The 18,109-nt window shown below is 38.2% G+C and overlaps 1 protein-coding gene across 8 annotated transcripts in view; it reads right to left on the bottom strand.

Annotated features, from left to right (window-relative positions):
• PLEKHA7 (pleckstrin homology domain containing A7) overlaps positions 1-18,109 on the bottom strand; it is a 146,877-nt gene that overhangs the window by 58,741 nt on the left and 70,027 nt on the right. For all 8 annotated transcript variants that reach the window (XM_040066014.2, XM_040066010.2, XM_040066011.2 and 5 more), the window contains one exon: positions 3,230-3,313. In XM_040066014.2, the coding sequence (XP_039921948.1) occupies positions 3,230-3,313 (84 nt within the window). The remainder of the gene's footprint in view (positions 1-3,229; positions 3,314-18,109) is intronic.

The raw sequence follows: 18,109 nt of genomic DNA, 5'->3' as shown, positions 1-18,109 counted from the left end.
TGAAAGGTACAGAACACACGTCCCACACACCAAGTGACCAAAGCTGCTAAGCTTGGAAAAACAGAGTACAAGGCAGGGATTTGACAGTGGTCCCAGCTAAGAATGTTTTAGGAAATAAGGAATTACTAATCATTACTTAAAAGAAAAAAAGAAATCTAAATTAGAACACCTTTAGGAAGAAGGAATAGTACAAGGATCAAAAGATAATGTAATTCAAATGTCACAGGTTGCACCCACAATGGAGTTGAGAAGACCAGATTTCAGCTTGAAAAGCAAAATTGATGTGATATTGTTTAAATGCCTTGGGAAAAGACTAGTGAAATACATTCTCAGCCTTCTACTCAAAGTGTCCATTTCTCATTTGATCAAGCGAATCAAGGGCATTCGGTTCACAACTGAGTCACGATCAAGCTAGGATTACATCACTCATTGGTGTAATTTTCCAAAATTTGTTCCCAAATCTTCTTGCCAGAACACTGCTTCCAGAATGAGGAATGGCCAGAGCAGTCTCCATATTCATCATTTCTACATGACTGTAAATTACTTTTCTGAAGTAAAATGTGTCCCTTTAAAAAGATATGTGTGTTGCAGCCTGAACAAGTTTGTGCTCACTTCTCCTCACTAGCTCCCAATCAACTTCTGCTGACAACTCCTTGGCCCTAATCTTAAATTAAAATCAACCAGTCAGTAATAAATCATGTCACAGGAGGACTGAAGAACATATCACCTTTTATGAAACCCTTAAGAGTGCTACTGCTTCAGATAGGGTTCTTCAGCTATAGGAAAAAGTAGTCTTGTTCAAAGGATCCCACACTGGAAAGTTTCCACAGACCATGCCAACACAGAGACTGCCTCTCTGACCAAGTCCTTCTGGTGGAAATCATTTCATAGCATGATAGGCATCTACAACACTGATTCCAAACTGATATACAACCAGTTCTAAGAAATCTCCGATGCCTGAGGAAAAAGGACTGAAAACACCACACAGCTCCATTACAGTTCCTAGGCCTTAGGACAGGGAGGTGCCAACAGCTCCTCTGATTTCACCAGACACATCCGCATATGTCAACATCATTGCCTGACAGGAACTCACAGGACCATGGTGAAGAACCCGCACTGCTGCACAGAACTGATACAAAAGGAAACCAGAGCATCCCACACATTCAAAAACACATATTTAAAGCAATTTTAACTGACAGATTAAAAGCCTCTGGTTTTAAAAACACTGTATATTCTTCAGGCCAATAATAAAGCTTAAAGAAACACTCTTGCAAAGACTGTTTCCTGAGCAGTGACTAGAAACATTTACTCTTCTCTCTACCCTTCCAGTCATTCCCTCTTCTTTTAGAATTAAAGCACCTCTCTCTACTAATTCTGCTACAGTGTAAGATTTTTCCTGGTTTTGATACCATTTCAGTGTGAGTAACTAAAGTCTGTATGTTCAGACTCCCCTCCAAATATGCACTTCCATTTCTCTCCCAATAATGTTTCTAACATACATTAAAGATCACTAAATCCATGTATCACAAGCAAGTACTTCTTCCAATTCTGTTTTTAATATTTTATCAGCTACCATGACTACAAAACAAAAAACAGCCTAGGCAAGAGTGACTAATCCAGCCAGGCATCCTAAGAGGTTATCCAAACACCTATTTTCCAGTACATATGTTTAAATTCATATTAAATTTGATAGAATCTTTACAACAGATAAATTAAAAAAATCAATTAACGGATGGAAGTTGGAACACAAGTTCAGTGGCCATACTTTCTGTGAGACTTGCTGATTTGCAGCATACCTGTTTCTCCTCACTAGGAGAGTGAGGTGGAGCAGCTTGTTTCATACCTGTAAATGAGCTAAACTCAGCTGGGCAGCAAAGCACCTGCACGCCATGGGACAGCTGGGGTAACCTCCAGCTCAGCAGCCATCCCACAGCCTTCATATCTAATTCACAGTCCTCTCCTACAGTGTTATATTTCATCTTAGTTCTCATCAGGCAACATAGGATTGGCCTTGGCTTTGCTTTGTCTTGGGGGAGAGCAACTGTTTAGATGGTGGGGTTTTTAGGGGTTTTGCTGCTGTTGTTGGTTTTGGTTGGTTGGTTTGGCTTTAAAACTGTTTGAGAAGTTCTTCTCAGGGCTGTATCAGAACCTCTGAGCTCTACAGCCACGTTCTACTTTTCCAAGTCACAGGAGAAGACATTGCTGGAAAAGGCTCAGTCTCCTGAGAGTGTTGAACGGCCTTTCTCCAGGCCTCGTTTTTCTCAATGCTGTAACTGCTTTAAATAGCAGTCCTACCAAAATGTAAAGCAAATTAAATGTCATAGAATTTGAAATGTAAAGAGCTCAGAACTGTGCAGGCAGCCACACAAACCCCACATCCAGGCCATCACAGTAGGATGCCCAGACTTTGAGACACATGAGGGGATAGAGGCTCCTTGAGAAGTGCTGGAAAACTGGCACGGAAAAGAAAAACTAGCTGGTGTTGTCACATTCTTCTTGCCGTTTGGTTTTAGAAGTGATACAGAATTTTGTCCAAGACTGTTTTCTGTCTAGGGAAGGTACGCAGTCATTCCATTAGAGAAGGATTGCAGGACCAATCTTGCAGGCAGCCAGCATGACAAGGAGGAGCTGAAGCCTACAGAGAAATGATGCACGATCCAATCCAACACCAATCCAAAGGTGATCAAATTCACCAGATTAAACACCTACATTTCTTACTTTTGTTTGGTTTTCATCAGACAATCAAGATAAAATATGCTGGGAATAAATATATTCAACACCATTTTTCTAGAACAAAGCAAAACAGCCGATCAATGTAAAACATCTTAAATGTAAGAAAACCAAGGAAATACAATGGAAGCTAGTAGTATTTTGTGTATTTCAATTTCAGTACAAACCTTCCAATAAGCTCCAAAAGCACTTTACTTTTATGTTCTGTCTACCTGATACTTATGTAAGACTAAAGCACTATCATTTAAGTATATTTTGCAATTTTTTTGTTTGTTTATTCTTGAGTTTGTCTGGGGTTTTTTAAGATTTGATAGTTTCCCTCAAGACCTAGCATGGAATCAAAAACATACATCACAATGAGAAGCAAAATTTTAAGCACAAATCTCAATTAAATTTTTCTACAATATTGGAAGAATTGTCAGTAAATTAAAGTACTAATCTACTGTAGATAAATGTGTTACTGTTTTAGATCTCTTGACATGGGTATAAAACTACTTACTCTTCTTGCAAAATAAATTCAATATTTTCTGGAGAAATCTGTCCTGTCACAGGATGTCTAAATGACGTGGTCTGCTGATTATGGCTGAAAAGAAAAAAAAAAAAAAAAAAAAAAAGAAAAAAAGGAAAAAGAAAATTAATATTGCTATACTCAGTAAAATATTATCTCCAAAAGGCAGAACTTTTTATACTGATGTTTTGCTGCTTGATTTCAGAAATTAAACATATTTCTGAGGTACTTTTCAAGTCTGAAATGTTTGCAGCTCTTCCTATGTTCTTATCGACTTTGCCAATGGCACACTGTACCATTTAATTATTAAGCAGTTTAATGTTTTAAAAGTAAACTAGTTGCAATCTTTAGTTAATGAGACACACTTGAATTTACGTTTATTTACCTGGCTGTTACCAGATGATTTAGATATAACATAGAAATTACACAACATAAATTTCTGATTTTTGTTTCCGTAAATTTCACAGAATAGAACCAGTAAAAGAACTTGAAATGCTGCTGGACAACATTTAACACAATATTTATTATTTAATGAGGTCACAGAGAGAAATTATGTGGAAGCCATTTCTTGCATGTTTCTTTTTCCTCTAATATGGTATTTCTCCAAAGATTTCTCTTTACATCTTTTCATCTTGATGCAGAAGCACACATATAACCTTAGCTGCGCACCTGCATGGTCTATATAAAACAACATTACTCAGTATTTCATCAGAACTGAATTAAAATTGAGGATTTCTATAAACTTTCCCCTCAGAGTACTATCTAGTCATTTTGCTATCCTCTGTGAAACTTTTTTTTTTCATTAAAGATAAATATATCATCTGTCTGAGAACCAAGCACTCATTTATTTAAGATTCTAAATTTTTCTGGGTTTATTTAGTTGACAATTCTTAGGTAAACAACATCCAAAAACCAGAACTCACATCAAATGCAGCAAAATAGTAACACACACTGAGTATATTCAGAAAGTAAAAATAACAAGGCCATTCAAAGAGGCAAAAATGAAAACTTGATGTGTTTTCTTGTTTAAAGATTTGGATTTTTTCCTCTTGCAAAGCCTATTTGGTTTCAAGCATTACAGATTTGACCCTGGTGTCCAGCATACCAGAATGTCCCCCAGCACAGAAGAAGGCATTAAGAAATAAGTTGAGGTGTCAGAGTAATGAGTTCCTAAGAGATAATACTGCTTACTAAAGGACAGCTAACAATCAAACAGCTCACAAAGCCATAACATGCCAATTTAAACAGCTCAGGACATGTCTTGATTTAAAAAACAAACCCAAACCAAGCAAAACAAAACCAACCAACCCCTAACAACAACAAAACCCCCACAAACTGCTCATATTAGGTCCCACTCAGGCCATAAACACAAAAGATGTTTGGTGTGCTATAAACTTTTCACCCTTTTCAAACACACTTTGCTACAACAAGTCAGATATAAAGAACCTATATAAGAACACTTCCAGTGATAAGCTGTAACAACTTATGCAATACCAGAAGGCCTTTTTCCAGCCTCACCTATTACAAAAATCCACCCTAAAGCCACTGGAAACTGTGAACAAGATATGGGCCCATCAATTCCTCTGCACCAGGGATGGCCTTTGCTCCTTAAACTACTTAGAACTGACCTATCCTACAGCTGTGGGTTAATAAAGTTTCATAAAGGTTAATAAAGTTTCTAACTCTTCAGTTTTTCCATGAAATCAGAGATCCAGAGAAAGTATGTTCAGTAAACACACAGTGCTAACATCTACAAAGCAACCGGGATCTATTTCCTCACAAAACCACTGAGGAGTATTTCCTTAAAAAGCATTCCTATGTGAGATTTAATTTTGTATCTACATCAAAAGAGTGGGATAGGAACTTCAGATGTTTTAAAAGAAAACCATAAATAAATCATTTATAACCCTGACAATCCAACTCCATGTTTGTCACACAAACTGGAGTCCAGTTTTAAGTTGAAAGCCTTTCCTTTCAAATCAGGCCTGATGCAGTCTGTTCAACCTTAGATGCTTGGGTTAGGACTGCTACCAAAACAGGTTCAGATACCTTGTTAGCTTACAAAAGTGAAAGTACCTTGCCAGCCATATTCTCCAGGGGCAGAGGAACTGCCAACAAGCACTCATCTGCCGGCTCTCAGTCACTAATAACACACTCTTCAATTAAGACTGAGAAAAAGGACTGTATTCCAGAAGTGCTCTGGGAAGGGAGTTTCCCATTATACCATACTAGCACAAATGCTTTATTCTGTCTCAGGAAATAAGTTCACCAGAAGATGCATTAGTCCTTTTAGTTGCAAATAAAGAGCAAGTACATTACTAATAAGACTACATATTACTTACTAATAAGTAAAGCTTTCAGCTGGAAAGTAAACACTTTTTAAAATATCTGAGCAATGCATTTTAGGACAAGTTTTGCGTATCAAACAAACACTATGAGCAGAGAAACAGAAGGATGGCTTTGTTGCTGCATAAAATGCAGAGGGTAATTTCACAGACAAGGAGAGGGCACGTAAACCCAAAACTTCCCGCAAATCTGCAGTTTCAATCCGTAGGACTTCACCGGGAAGAAAGAAATGAAACCCCCGCCACTAACAATTAGTTCTGCAGAACACAGTGGTTTATTTGAATTTGAAAAGTGAGAGTTTAAGTGTTTTGCCTCACAGGACTCATTAAGACTAAGCGATACTATTCAAAACAACCTATACAACAGATGGCTAATGCCTTGCAACAAGGAATTAGATAGCAGGGAGATTTTTGTTCACAATGAGAGCAGTCAAACATTGGAAGAGGTTGCCTAGCAAGGCTGTGGAATCTCCTTCCTTGGAAACATTCGAAATGTGGCCAGATAAGGCTCGGAGCTACCACAAACTTTCTAAGTTGGTTCCAACTTTGAAGCTGGTCTGGCTGGACGTGATGGGGTACAGAGCTTCCTTCCAATATAAATTATTCTGTTCTATCATTCTCTGCTGCTCCTTCCAGCTTTTCTCTGCAAATACAATTTAATTCCTATAATACCTTTGAAGCTTTCCCAGTATTTAAATGCATTTACCCCAGGACTATTAGCATTACCTTGCTTTTATCAGGATGAGAGAAATTGAAGAGTTAAATTTTTAGATGATGGGTTTTTTGTTGTTGTTTTCCTATTTTTAAACATTTGCTTAACAGTGATATCTGTTTACACAGCACTGATAACAATGACATCGCTAGTCAGTGCTCTAAACTTGTTGCAGTGCAAGTTTTCTCTCCTTTCCAAGCACAGACTAAGAAAAGACTTGGCACAGTTGTTCTCTGGACACATCAGCTACCCTAGAAGTAGTTAATCACCTGTATTTCCTCCAAATGGCAACTACTGAATGTGTTTCTATTGTCCAGAAATCTAACACATAAAACAGGCACAATAAATGTGCCTTAATAAAAGGGCATGATAAGCTGTTGCACTCTCTGCGGCCTTTTTATTCTTTTTTTTCCCCCCACTAGAGAAAGATGTAATAGCAAACAAAACTGGGAAAGGCTTACGATGCATCACCTGTGAATTCTGAATGCCTCAGAGCTTGCATTAGTACAACACCACACATTTGAAATGCCAAGCTAAGTTTTCTAGCAACACTACAAATTTTCTGTGTGATCGATTATGGCATTTTTCTCCTAGCAACCATCTTTTAATTTTAATAGTTTATATTATTCTGATTTTGTACAGATGCTGGTAATCAGAGTCATGAAGGCAAAACAAGTATAAAAACATGAAAAATCCACAAAAATTTCATTCATTACTAACCTACCACCACCAGCATTATTAAATTACACTACAGACTGTTAGAAATTAGTCTGAATTTCGGTTACAGAACACCACTTTCCAAGGCTAGTAATAGCTAAGACTCAGACTCTTCATAAAAGAATCAGAATTCAAAACCCATTTCTTTCTAATTAGACACTGCATCACAAATTCCATGAATTCACAGCATGTATACACAACTTTTACCAACATAAGAACTGAGTCACCCACAATCTTAAGACAAATGCAAACCAGGCTCTAACCCTATAGTATAATCTCCATTATACAGGCAGGCATTTTTGCTTGCATGGATCCTTTTGCAGAACTCGTAATTAATATAACTTCGATTAATTTTGTATTTGAGTCAAGTCAAAGCCAAGTCCTAATTATTAATTTTTGGACATGGCTGATGCTGATGACCTTTCATTTGAAGTCAAGCAAGTGCATAGATTGTCTCTGGAGTAACTTAAATGCACAGGCAGCTGAAACTTGAAATGTGTGAATCAACCATTGATGGAGTCTACATCACATTAACAGCAAATTTCCAAGCCGTGAGAAAAATTCACACTGTCATTGGACAGATGCCCTGTAAATTAGTACAAGCCATTTCTACAGCATTTATTTTCCAGGCAGGCTGACTCCTTTACACTTACCTATAAGACTAGATAAGTATCAACACCTTGACGTTGAATAGCCCAAATGGTGATGACAGTTACGTGTGGGCACCCACCCACACTTCTATGGGTGTTTTAGGTGTGGGTGCAGCTGACAGAAGACCTCGTGCAGTGAAGAACTGTTCAGCCAGTGAGTTACTACTCCAAACAGGAGAAAGTGCTTGTATCTAACCAGGAAAACAGCCAGGAATAGTTTGCTTTATTTCATAACATATTTCTGAAATACATCAATGGCTTCAAAATAGTTTCAGTGCTGTCTTCTGAGTATTTTTTGGATATTAGCTTTAAGAATTGGTTAGAACAAGTACCAACAAATAGTCCAAGAAAAACAGTGCCCTCAAAGTTCTGCAAGCTGGAAAAAAGATACAGATATAATTTGAAAGGATTAGGAATACCAGCTAATTGTATTACTCAAGCAAAAGCACCTACTACAAGCTGCACGTACACAACTCCATCTTTTCAAGACACTGAACATGATCCACCACTTTAAAATAGTAGTGTCTCATCAGAGTAGCAGTAATATCCTTGTCCCACTGTAATCAGTGTCCAGGAGACTAGGATACGGTCAAAATTCCACCACCCCACCCCCCCCACTGAGTTTAATTAGCATCTTAACCTAGAAACTACTCCATAAATATCACAGAGTGGAATTGATTCTCTCAAATCTTACATCCTACTCAGATGAGAATTCATAAGTGTTTAGTTGTTCAGTCTGAATACAATTCTGTAACTAGCAGCAGTCAACACAAGAGTCTGGGCTTTTAAAGATAGATGAAAGGGGACAAGATGGCCTGACATAAAATTTTATCATATTTTCACTTCTGGTGGAAGCTTGCAGATAAGAAGAGTTTGAACCAAACAGTAAAGTGACAGCTATGCTCTCATGTAGCGTCATCCCTCCACCCAGTTCACTGATGATGAGGTTAAATGGGAACTGCAAGTTTCCTTGGAAATGAAAAGATTCTCTTTTCTTGTCCTAATGAACTACCAAAGATAATTTATACTATACAGTAGTAGCATCAGCAGGAAAGATTTTGTTAATGAAAATGCTTTTAAAAACAGAGCTAATAAAACAATGATAAGCTAACATGGAAAATGCCATGGAATCACTGCAAATATTTTCATTCATTAAAAACACAGGTAAGAGGATGAATACACTATCATCACAGGATCAACACAGACTTCCATGAGTAATACAGGCTGAAGTAATCTGCTGATTCACAAATCCTTTTGAGGCATATCATGAGAAACCATCAGGGTTTTATTAACTCACAAAAACAAAATGCATCCAGAGAACTAGAAATTAAAGGGAAAAGGCATCGTAGTCTTGAAGACAAGGAAGTCTTTAGAAAAGAAGAAATTGATTCTATTTCATTACTTTTGCAGTTTTATAAAAATTGCAGTCCATGCCTTCAAAATCAAAAATTAAATTAAAAACCTCTCTATAGCACAGATAAATAAACTATTAATTCATTCTCTAATAAAAAATAAAGTGGCGATATCTTTAAGTAGCATGATTTTAAAACCCTAGGTAAAAGCAGCCCACTCATATTCCAGTATCAACCATAATGTAATGAGTTTAGTGAAGAAGCTGCCCAACAAGCAGTGCCACATAAAGATACTATTTTGGGAAAAGTATTTAAGGGAAGCTTTACACAAAAAAAAACGACAGATCTCAGGTTTTAAGCCATAACAAAACTGGTTAAAATAAAATAGGTGTTCACATGCATAACATGGTAAATCTAAATTTACCAGAGGAGGCTGAAAACCCTCACTAGTGCTATTTGAACCTATTAAACTTTGATGTAAAGACATCATACATGTAACAGACAACAAAATCCACTTTGTTCTAAATATCAAAGCAAATACAAGCTTTGCAGCATCCAGTTTTCATCTAAGTAGCAAACCATGCAGTGTAGAAAGTTGAAACAATTTAACACAACAGCTGTAAGAGCTGAATAAAACCGATTTTGAAAACTTGTTCTGCTGCCACATAAGGCATATAACCTCAAAACATTTTATCTTCATTGGCTTTTTAATAGATAAAATAGATTTTAACGTAAGAAAAATTCAGTTCTGATTAATTATTTATTGAATTTAATCCATAATACAAAAGAAGTTATTATTATAGGACAACACTGCAAACCTTGCTCTGTGTGCCCTCAGACAATGTGGAAACACACTGCCCTTTTCACCTCTCCATAAAATGGAAATTCTTTATCTACCACCTCTACCATGGGAATGGCATTTTAATCAAATACAAAATCACAAGTGTCCAGGATGGAATGACGGAATTATAGCTGGTATCCATCAAGCTGTCCCAGGGCTACAGTCTAGAATACTGAATCCAATTTCGGTCTTCCTCATACAGGAAAGGCATCAACAAACCAAAGTGAGTGCAGCAGAGGGGCACTAAAATGGTCCTGAACACCTGTGGGGAAGAGAGAGTCAGGGAGCCAGCCTTGCTCAGCTTCAGAGGGTCCTGCCAGGACTAACCAAGAAGGTTCTTCACTGTGGTACCTCATGGGAGGAGGCAAAAAATGAAACAAGAAACCTTCAGACTGCTTGGAGAGAAGCTTTTTTCCCTCGAAGATACAACAGCGTACAGTAGGGACAGCAAAGCATTAGAACAGGCTGCCCAGAGAGGTTGGGGAGTCCCCACCCTGGAAGGTTTTCAACACTAGAGTGGAGGAAGAACTGAGAAACCCAGTCTCACCTCACCACTGATGATGCTCCGTGCAGAAGGTTGCACAGAAGACCTGAGGCTTCATCCAATCTAAGCTGCCCAACTATCACAAGGCTAGCTGCAATTCCTATTTCTATCACAAAAGGCAAACAAAACCCAAAACAAACTAGCAAGTCTCACGTAACAGATTTTGCTATGAGAAAAATGTAAAAACTCCTTATCATTTAGGGAGGAAAACTCAAAAGAGCATTAAAATATGGTTCCTTCCTTCAGTCTTTAATAACACCATTAATTAACTCGTTCAGCAGCTAAATAAATCTGAAGTCCATTCACAATCAACTCATAAATATTCCATTAAAGTAGAGAATTTATGTGGGCTGGGTTCCTACGCTTTTTATCTGCTAGGACACAACTTCCAACCAAAGCCTTTCCTAGTTAAGGTCATTCAAAATACCCATGGGTCTGTCTCAGTCCCTCTGTAGCCCTCCACATGTCCTCCACAGCTTCACAGTACTATTGAGGTTCTGATCATAACCCTACAAACCCCCTGCCCTTCAGACAGCAGGCTAAAGAATAAACAAGGATATCAGCATCGTATTAACTGAATTAATGTTTAGTATGAAGAAGCCACAATTCCCACAGAGCACACCTATTCTTATTGGTTGGCTGATAATGTTTACTGGCATATGTATTAATACAAGTTCCTTCATTAGTAACAAGCTGTTCCTGACTATGGAAGCCTTGTGGTTAATTCTGAAATACTTCAAACTCTAGTATCTGCAGCTTAGGCAAAACAAAAGGAAAATATTACAGCAACAAAGTTATTTCTTTTGGTTTGTGTGATTCTTGACTGTTTTAAAGGAGTCCCTCCTTCTCCTATCTCAATTCACTGTGGTGGATAAAATGCAATGCATCTCGTCCAAAGTTAAGTGCATTGGTAAAATGTTTTTTTCTTATCGAATCTTAAGTATTCAATGGACTACAGTACTCCCAAGAGGCACATAATACCAAGCTTTTGCTTGAGAGGAGATTAGCAATGCAAGATCATCTTGCCTAGAGGAGCAGGTAACTAATGGAGCTTTTCAGGCTAACTCTTCGGAGCAGTGAATTAGATGCCTCGTTGTTACTTTCCTTTCCAAAGAAGCCCAGCACCTATAGCATTGAAATACTGGCACGTTCTAAAGCCATGACTTTAGATGCTGATGCATCTGCTCCCAGAATGCTACACCAAATCACACACAGAGCCAAGATTAATGTCTTAGAATTGGAACTGTCAAGCAGATATGGAAGAATCTCTTTCTAGATTATGCACAGTTTATAAAGTACATAGAAATATCTTTGTGATTCAACACAAAGCTCAGCGTTACAGAAAAAAAAAAGGAGGATTTATTGCTCTACAGCTATAAAGATATAAAGCTCCCTGAAGTTGACTATTTCAGTATAACTTGCCCAAAGAAATAACCTAGACCAACCTGTCCTTACGGTGATGTAGAAACACTCAGTAGCCCCAAGTCAGACAAGCACAGAAACTCCTCAGATATTTCCAAACACTCACAGAAATATTCCTATAGTGTTAAAGTATTTTCTTTGGCATCTACAGAATGAAAAATACGCTAAATTATACACAACATTACTAGACAACATCTGTACAAAGAAGAAAAAAAATCATTAATACATTAGCCATTTCAACACTGTACTAAATAATTCCAACCTCTAAAACATCTCTGGTTTAATTCTCATTATTTGATGTGAATGCAGAAAGCCGAACAAACTTTTGAAAATTAACTACTTTGGTGTGTGTAACTCCAGAATTTTCTTTTCTGAACACAAACCAATTAACTAATTCTCCAGAAATACCACTATTTTCAGTCATTCAGTGCCACCACCCAAACCCCCAACTCCCCACTATGTAATCAAAGCAAGTCAGGTCATAATATAACCTACAGCAGTTGGTTAATAACAATTTACATTACTGGCATAAGTTATGCTGAGTTTAGTGTACTGGATGTCATATTTTTTACATACACAGTTTAGTGTACTGGATGTTCACATTTGGTATGTAAACCAAACATAAATAAAACTGAAGAAAATTCTCATATAATTCTCACATTCTCTGCTACATTTTTGAGTCAACACATTGCACTGTCAGAAGGTGAAAATTTGAGAAACAAATAATACAATAAAATACAATGACAGGAGGGGCACTGGAAACAACCCAGCCACAGAGAAAATATTTGCATTTTCTTAACGTCACTAAGACACACTAACAGTGCCCAAACAACCAGTCCAGAAAAAGTCCAGAGTACACACAACTGATGACAATATGTAGATCTAGTGGCTAAGGAAAATAGCACAAGGAATGTATCAAGAAGCACACTCTCTTCCTGTGCTTAAACTAGCAAACACCCTTGTAAAACAACTTCGTTAGTTTTCTATCAAGCGGTTCTGAGGTTTCATTTAGATTAGCAAACATCTATATGCGTTATTAGATAGGATGCAGTCTTCTGGGGACATCATGAGGCTTCAAAATTGGTTCTGAATTACACTCTGCATGAAACCACATTATTCCATTGGAGAAGATAAAAACCCCTTCCTTAAGCATGGAGACTGCTATTATTTTTTAAAGTAACTGGAAAGATGAAGCAACTACCACCTTTCACAATATGACTGGAAGTGAACAACTACAAAGGACAGCCAAAATGCCAACACAGACAAAATCAGGAACCCCAGCTTCAGGAAGCAACACCGCAGCATAACCCAGCCTAAAGCCAGCTCTTAGCACATCACTATATATAGGGGAACTATCAGCTACATTCCTCCTGGGCCACTTGAGCAGCGTGTTGTGGCCTCTTGGTCTGGTTCTTGTCCTGTAGCTCCACGGCACCGTGGTCCCAGCAGAGCCCTTCTTCGTCACCGGAGTGAAGCCAGGACAGAAAAATACCTCCAAGGGCACAACAGCACTGCTGCTGCTGCTTTGTCACCAGGGGATGTCACACAGCCTGCACAGCTCTACGACACAGCTCACACTGCTGAGCATCAGAGACATATGCCCTTACACCAGACCTCAGCCAGGGCACCTGCAGTAACACCCACCTCCCTCTCACCTCTGCAGCACAAGGACGAGTTCTCTGCCACGTCCCCAAACTGTGAGGACAGTCCCATGCGGGTCCACTTCCTGCCCTCAAGGCATCCCCCCTGTTTGTTGCTGTCAAACAACAGGTCCAGGGCAGAGCACAGGCACCACTGGGACTGCACGTCTCTGCTGGGCTGGTTCCCCCTGGCAGCCCAGGCACAGGCAAGGGCAACACTACAGCAAGAGAAGCTGCCAGCAGGAGAGCTCTCACGTTGCTGACAAGGCCTGGGGTGAGGACGGGATTAGAGATTCAAAGAAATTCCAAAAACTTCTTCAAATCCTACATTAAGTCCTTTCAATGCCAAGAAAGCCTCTATCAAGCATGTGACTGAAACTTGGCAGCTAAGGGGGTGAAGTAACTTCAAATGAAATAATATTTGTTCTTCAGGTAATTATTTAACAGAACATATGATGTTAGAATGCCTTCAAAAATGTGGATCTTTTAACTTACAGAAAACTTGGTAGTCTCTTGAAAATACATCTATTAAATAGTCCTTCACCATTCAGGATGTCATTCTTTTTTCCCTTTCAGATACAGTAAGAGCAGAAATAAACTGCTTCAAAGCAAATGGTTGAACAGAGCCAGAATAAGAGCTAGACAATGTTCTTGGCACATTCAGAACAACACATAGTAAAAAGTGTAAAACTTTAGGGTTAAAAAACAAAGTAAAAAGTAAAAATTCAATGCTATTTTTTAAAATGCAAACACTCCAAGTACAGCATGACAAGTATCATATGCATGAATATTTAATCAAGAGGATTACAAGCAACACAATACCTTACAATGGAACTACTGAAAGCATGGAATTTTAATTTGCAAACTACAGAACTGTCACAAATAACTTCTCTGTATATGTGCTGTCCCTGAAATAAAGCTTAGTAGACTACAATTGCAGAGTCTAGTTTAAAACAAGTAAGAAATTTGAAAGTAGCACTGAATAAAGAAATCAGGTGACTGATTTCTGCTGAATAAGTCTTCACTTAAAGTGATTCTGCTTTGAAGTTATATTCATCAATTTTGCATTATAAAGTTGAAAAAAATTGAATTTATGACATGATGAATTTCAGTTATTTTGGAAACTGGGCTGGGACTCTGAAACGTGTCTTTACAGAGAAATTAAGTTCTCCCACAAGAAAAGTGGAAGAAGTGTCTAGATTTGTAATACCTGAAGTTTATCTGCATCATTAACAGATTAAAGAAGTTAATGGCTTTGGCACTACTACATTGGGATTTGAGAGATCAGGACGCAGATTTCAGCTCTGAAGCAGATATAGTCCTCTTTTTATGAAATCATCACGTTATTAACATTTAAGACCGTCAAAAGAGAGAAAAGATGCCCACCAATTTAGACTCTTAATTTGCAGCTTTCAGGATGCTACTGAAGTATATACAAGGAAAAACATTCATTGTTCTTCAACAGCAGAAAGGACTACTTCAACCTTTCCAAAGAATTCTAGCAAAGCTGGGAAGCAAGAACAAGTTGAAATTCCTGTATCTAGATAAACAAGACACACTGAGCCTTCCAGATTAATTGTTAATGGATTTATAGAAAATCTCTCCCAGTGCCTAGAACTTTGTTCTTTAAAATATTTTCATCCAACATAAAATCATCTTTATTCTGAAAACAGCATTTTGGCAATATCAGAGCTCTTTTCACTTGAAGAACTAATTGTATGGATGTGGGAAGAAGGTGGTTGCTTTTCTTCCCCTCATACTCTTTCAGAGCTGTGAGGTAACACTGTAAAATAGGATACGACTGTACAAACATAATGAATCCTAATGCATTGCAACACCCACAAAGCAAGTTCAGCAAAATTATTTGGCAAGATTAAACTGTCAGTGCACTTCTTCAAAACTGAACCAGTTAACACCACCTGAAAACTTGGATCTCCAAACATAAGTCTCCAAAACTAAGCTCGCTCTGAGATGAACTTTCCTATATTACTTAAAATCATTCTGCTCAGTTACTTTCTAGTCCCTCTAAATTCACCAAGGTACAACTTATTTATAAGTGTACTGAAACATCAAGTTCAGCCTAACGTGACCCAGAAAATATTTGCTTCTGTAGCATCATATGTTGTAATTTTATTACTGTTCTTTGAAAACCTTCTAAGAATCTAAATCTATGCCAGTGATGTTAATACAACAGATTAAACTCCAGAAGTGATGAGTGGCAATACTCATTCATCTCAAAGTACAACACTAGAAAGACACCGCATTGTAATGCAAATTGCTGTCAAATCAAAGTGAAAGGAGGGAAAAGGTCCCATTTCTGAATACAAAGACACTCTCAAGAAAAAAATAAAAATAAATTCATTGTTCTTAACTTGTATAACACAGACTTTGTTTGCTATCCAGAATTCTGGAGTCCTCATGTTATATGCCGTCACTTCAAGATTTAATGCTACCATCAGAGAGCTCAAAAATCCTGCAAAGATCATGTACATATTCTACATTCCCTGGATGTGAAAAGGTTTGCAGAATACAACATTGTATTCTAAAGACATAAAGAAAGAGCAGCTTGAACTTTTTGGCACCTCAAAATGTTTGGTTCTAGATTCCTTACATACTTGTTTTCATTCTCACCTACTTCTATTGAAATAAATGTAAGCATGAGAACTACAAAATAGACAGAAAAGCTGCTTTGTAGATGCCTTAGAAAATTACAAGTGAGAGTTACTGTGGGAAGGAAAAAAACCCACTGAAGTTCTATTTGAAAATAGGCAGTGTTTTGGAAATAAGAGTTTTGTTTTAAGTAACAGGCTCTAAAGAAAATAAACAATGTAACTGATTGAAGTTCCAACAGGGATGTTTGTGACTACTCAGCATGCCCTGTAGGGACGGACAACAAAAGAAAGATGTCAGCCAGGTACTTTGCTATGAATTGTGTGAGAGCACTTCTCCCTGCATCTTGTACTGAAAACCTACTGGAAGAAAAAGAAAAAAGAGCCTTGACAGCAGGACCAAGAATCACGCTGTTTCCTAATAGTCTTCCCCAGAAGTTTACCCAAAGTAAGAAAAAGGATGGATGTACTCTTTATATTAAGTGATCTTACCCTACCCATAAAATCATAAATGCAAGGATGGTGGTTCAATTTTGAAGGTATTTTCTGCTATAGCTAAGAGCAAATTCTTAAGAGAAAAGAAATAATCCATATCCATAACATGCAACACCAACCATTTCTGGAGGCAAGGAACCTTCATCTAATGCCAAAGTGGCTTGTTATCAAAGACACATGCAAGATGCCACATTTCTAACTGCTTAACAACAGAAGGATAGAAAGGGCATTAATAAGCTAAACAACAAATACAAGGGAATAACTGAACTTTTTCAAGGACTGTCCTGTAAGTTGCATTAATATTTTATATAACCTGACCTCCATTACATGCTTGGAGAATTGATATATCTGTGTATTTGGTAGGCTAGGTAAAGAGGTCACCTAAGATGCTAGAAGTACGTATTTGCTCTATTGTTACTTTACATAACTGTTGAAAAGCTAGTGCACTTTTCAGCTGGTTCCTATTAAAACAGCCTTCAGCTGAACTACTGGGATGCTTATCCTGTAAGTAACGTCGTTCCAGTGTAATTATCACAGAATCAGAATGGTTTGCACTGCAAGAGACCCTATAGATCACTGAGTTCCAACACCCCTGCCGTGGGCAGCACACCTCCCACTAGAACAGGTGGGTCAGAGCCCCATCCAACCTGTTCTTGAAGACTCACAAGGATGAGGCATCCAAGACTTCTCTGGGCAACTCATTCCAGTGTCTCACTACCCTCACTGTAAAGAATCTCTTTCTAGTGTTTAACCTAAACATGCCCCCTTTCAGTTTAAAGCCATTGCCCCACACCCTTTCACCTCACCCCAATAATGAAACTATCCCTACCTATAAGCTCCCTCTGAGTACTCAAAAGCCACAATAAGGTCTCCCCGGAGTCTTCTCCAGGCTGAACAACCCTTCTAAGCCTTCCCTCGTGCAGGAGAGGCTCCAGCCCTCTGATAATCTTCACAGCCTCCCTTTGGACCCACCTAAGCTGAAAAACTATCATGAGAACCCAGAAACCAACTACTACATAAAACCACCATGAGTGGGTGGACTAGCATAAAATTATACATCCTTCATTAGGCACGTGGTATTGCAAAACACAGCTCAGGTCACAAGACCTTCCCTTAGGCAAACAAAATTCCAGCAACTAAAGAAAGTGACAGAAACACTACAGGGATTTTCCTTGCTTCCTAATCCTTTACAACTGAGATGTTCTCTGCTGTTCCTTGAACTCCCAACTGTCCCCTGGGGCTCGAAGTACAGGTAGTTCCAGTTCTTCATAGAATTATTGTTGCTAGTGGACGTAAGTAAATACCCACAGATTTGTCTCCACAAGAGGAAAGCTGAAGAAGAAAAGAATTTATTACAAAGACTTCGCTTTTATAAGTTTTGAAGAACGACCAAGGATTGGGGAACAAGGCTACCACCTCTCCATCCCACTGGCCAGGCTAGAAGTCCATCAGTTGACTATCATCAGAAAGGAATGTCAAAAAACAAGATGTTTACATCAAACAGCTATAGGAAAATTCAGTCAGAGCTATAAGCATCTCACAAA

Source organism: Hirundo rustica, chromosome 6 (genome assembly GCF_015227805.2).
Source record: "Hirundo rustica isolate bHirRus1 chromosome 6, bHirRus1.pri.v3, whole genome shotgun sequence".
Classification (NCBI taxonomy): Eukaryota; Metazoa; Chordata; class Aves; order Passeriformes; family Hirundinidae; genus Hirundo; species Hirundo rustica.
This window is presented reverse-complemented; position numbering and strand designations above follow the sequence as displayed.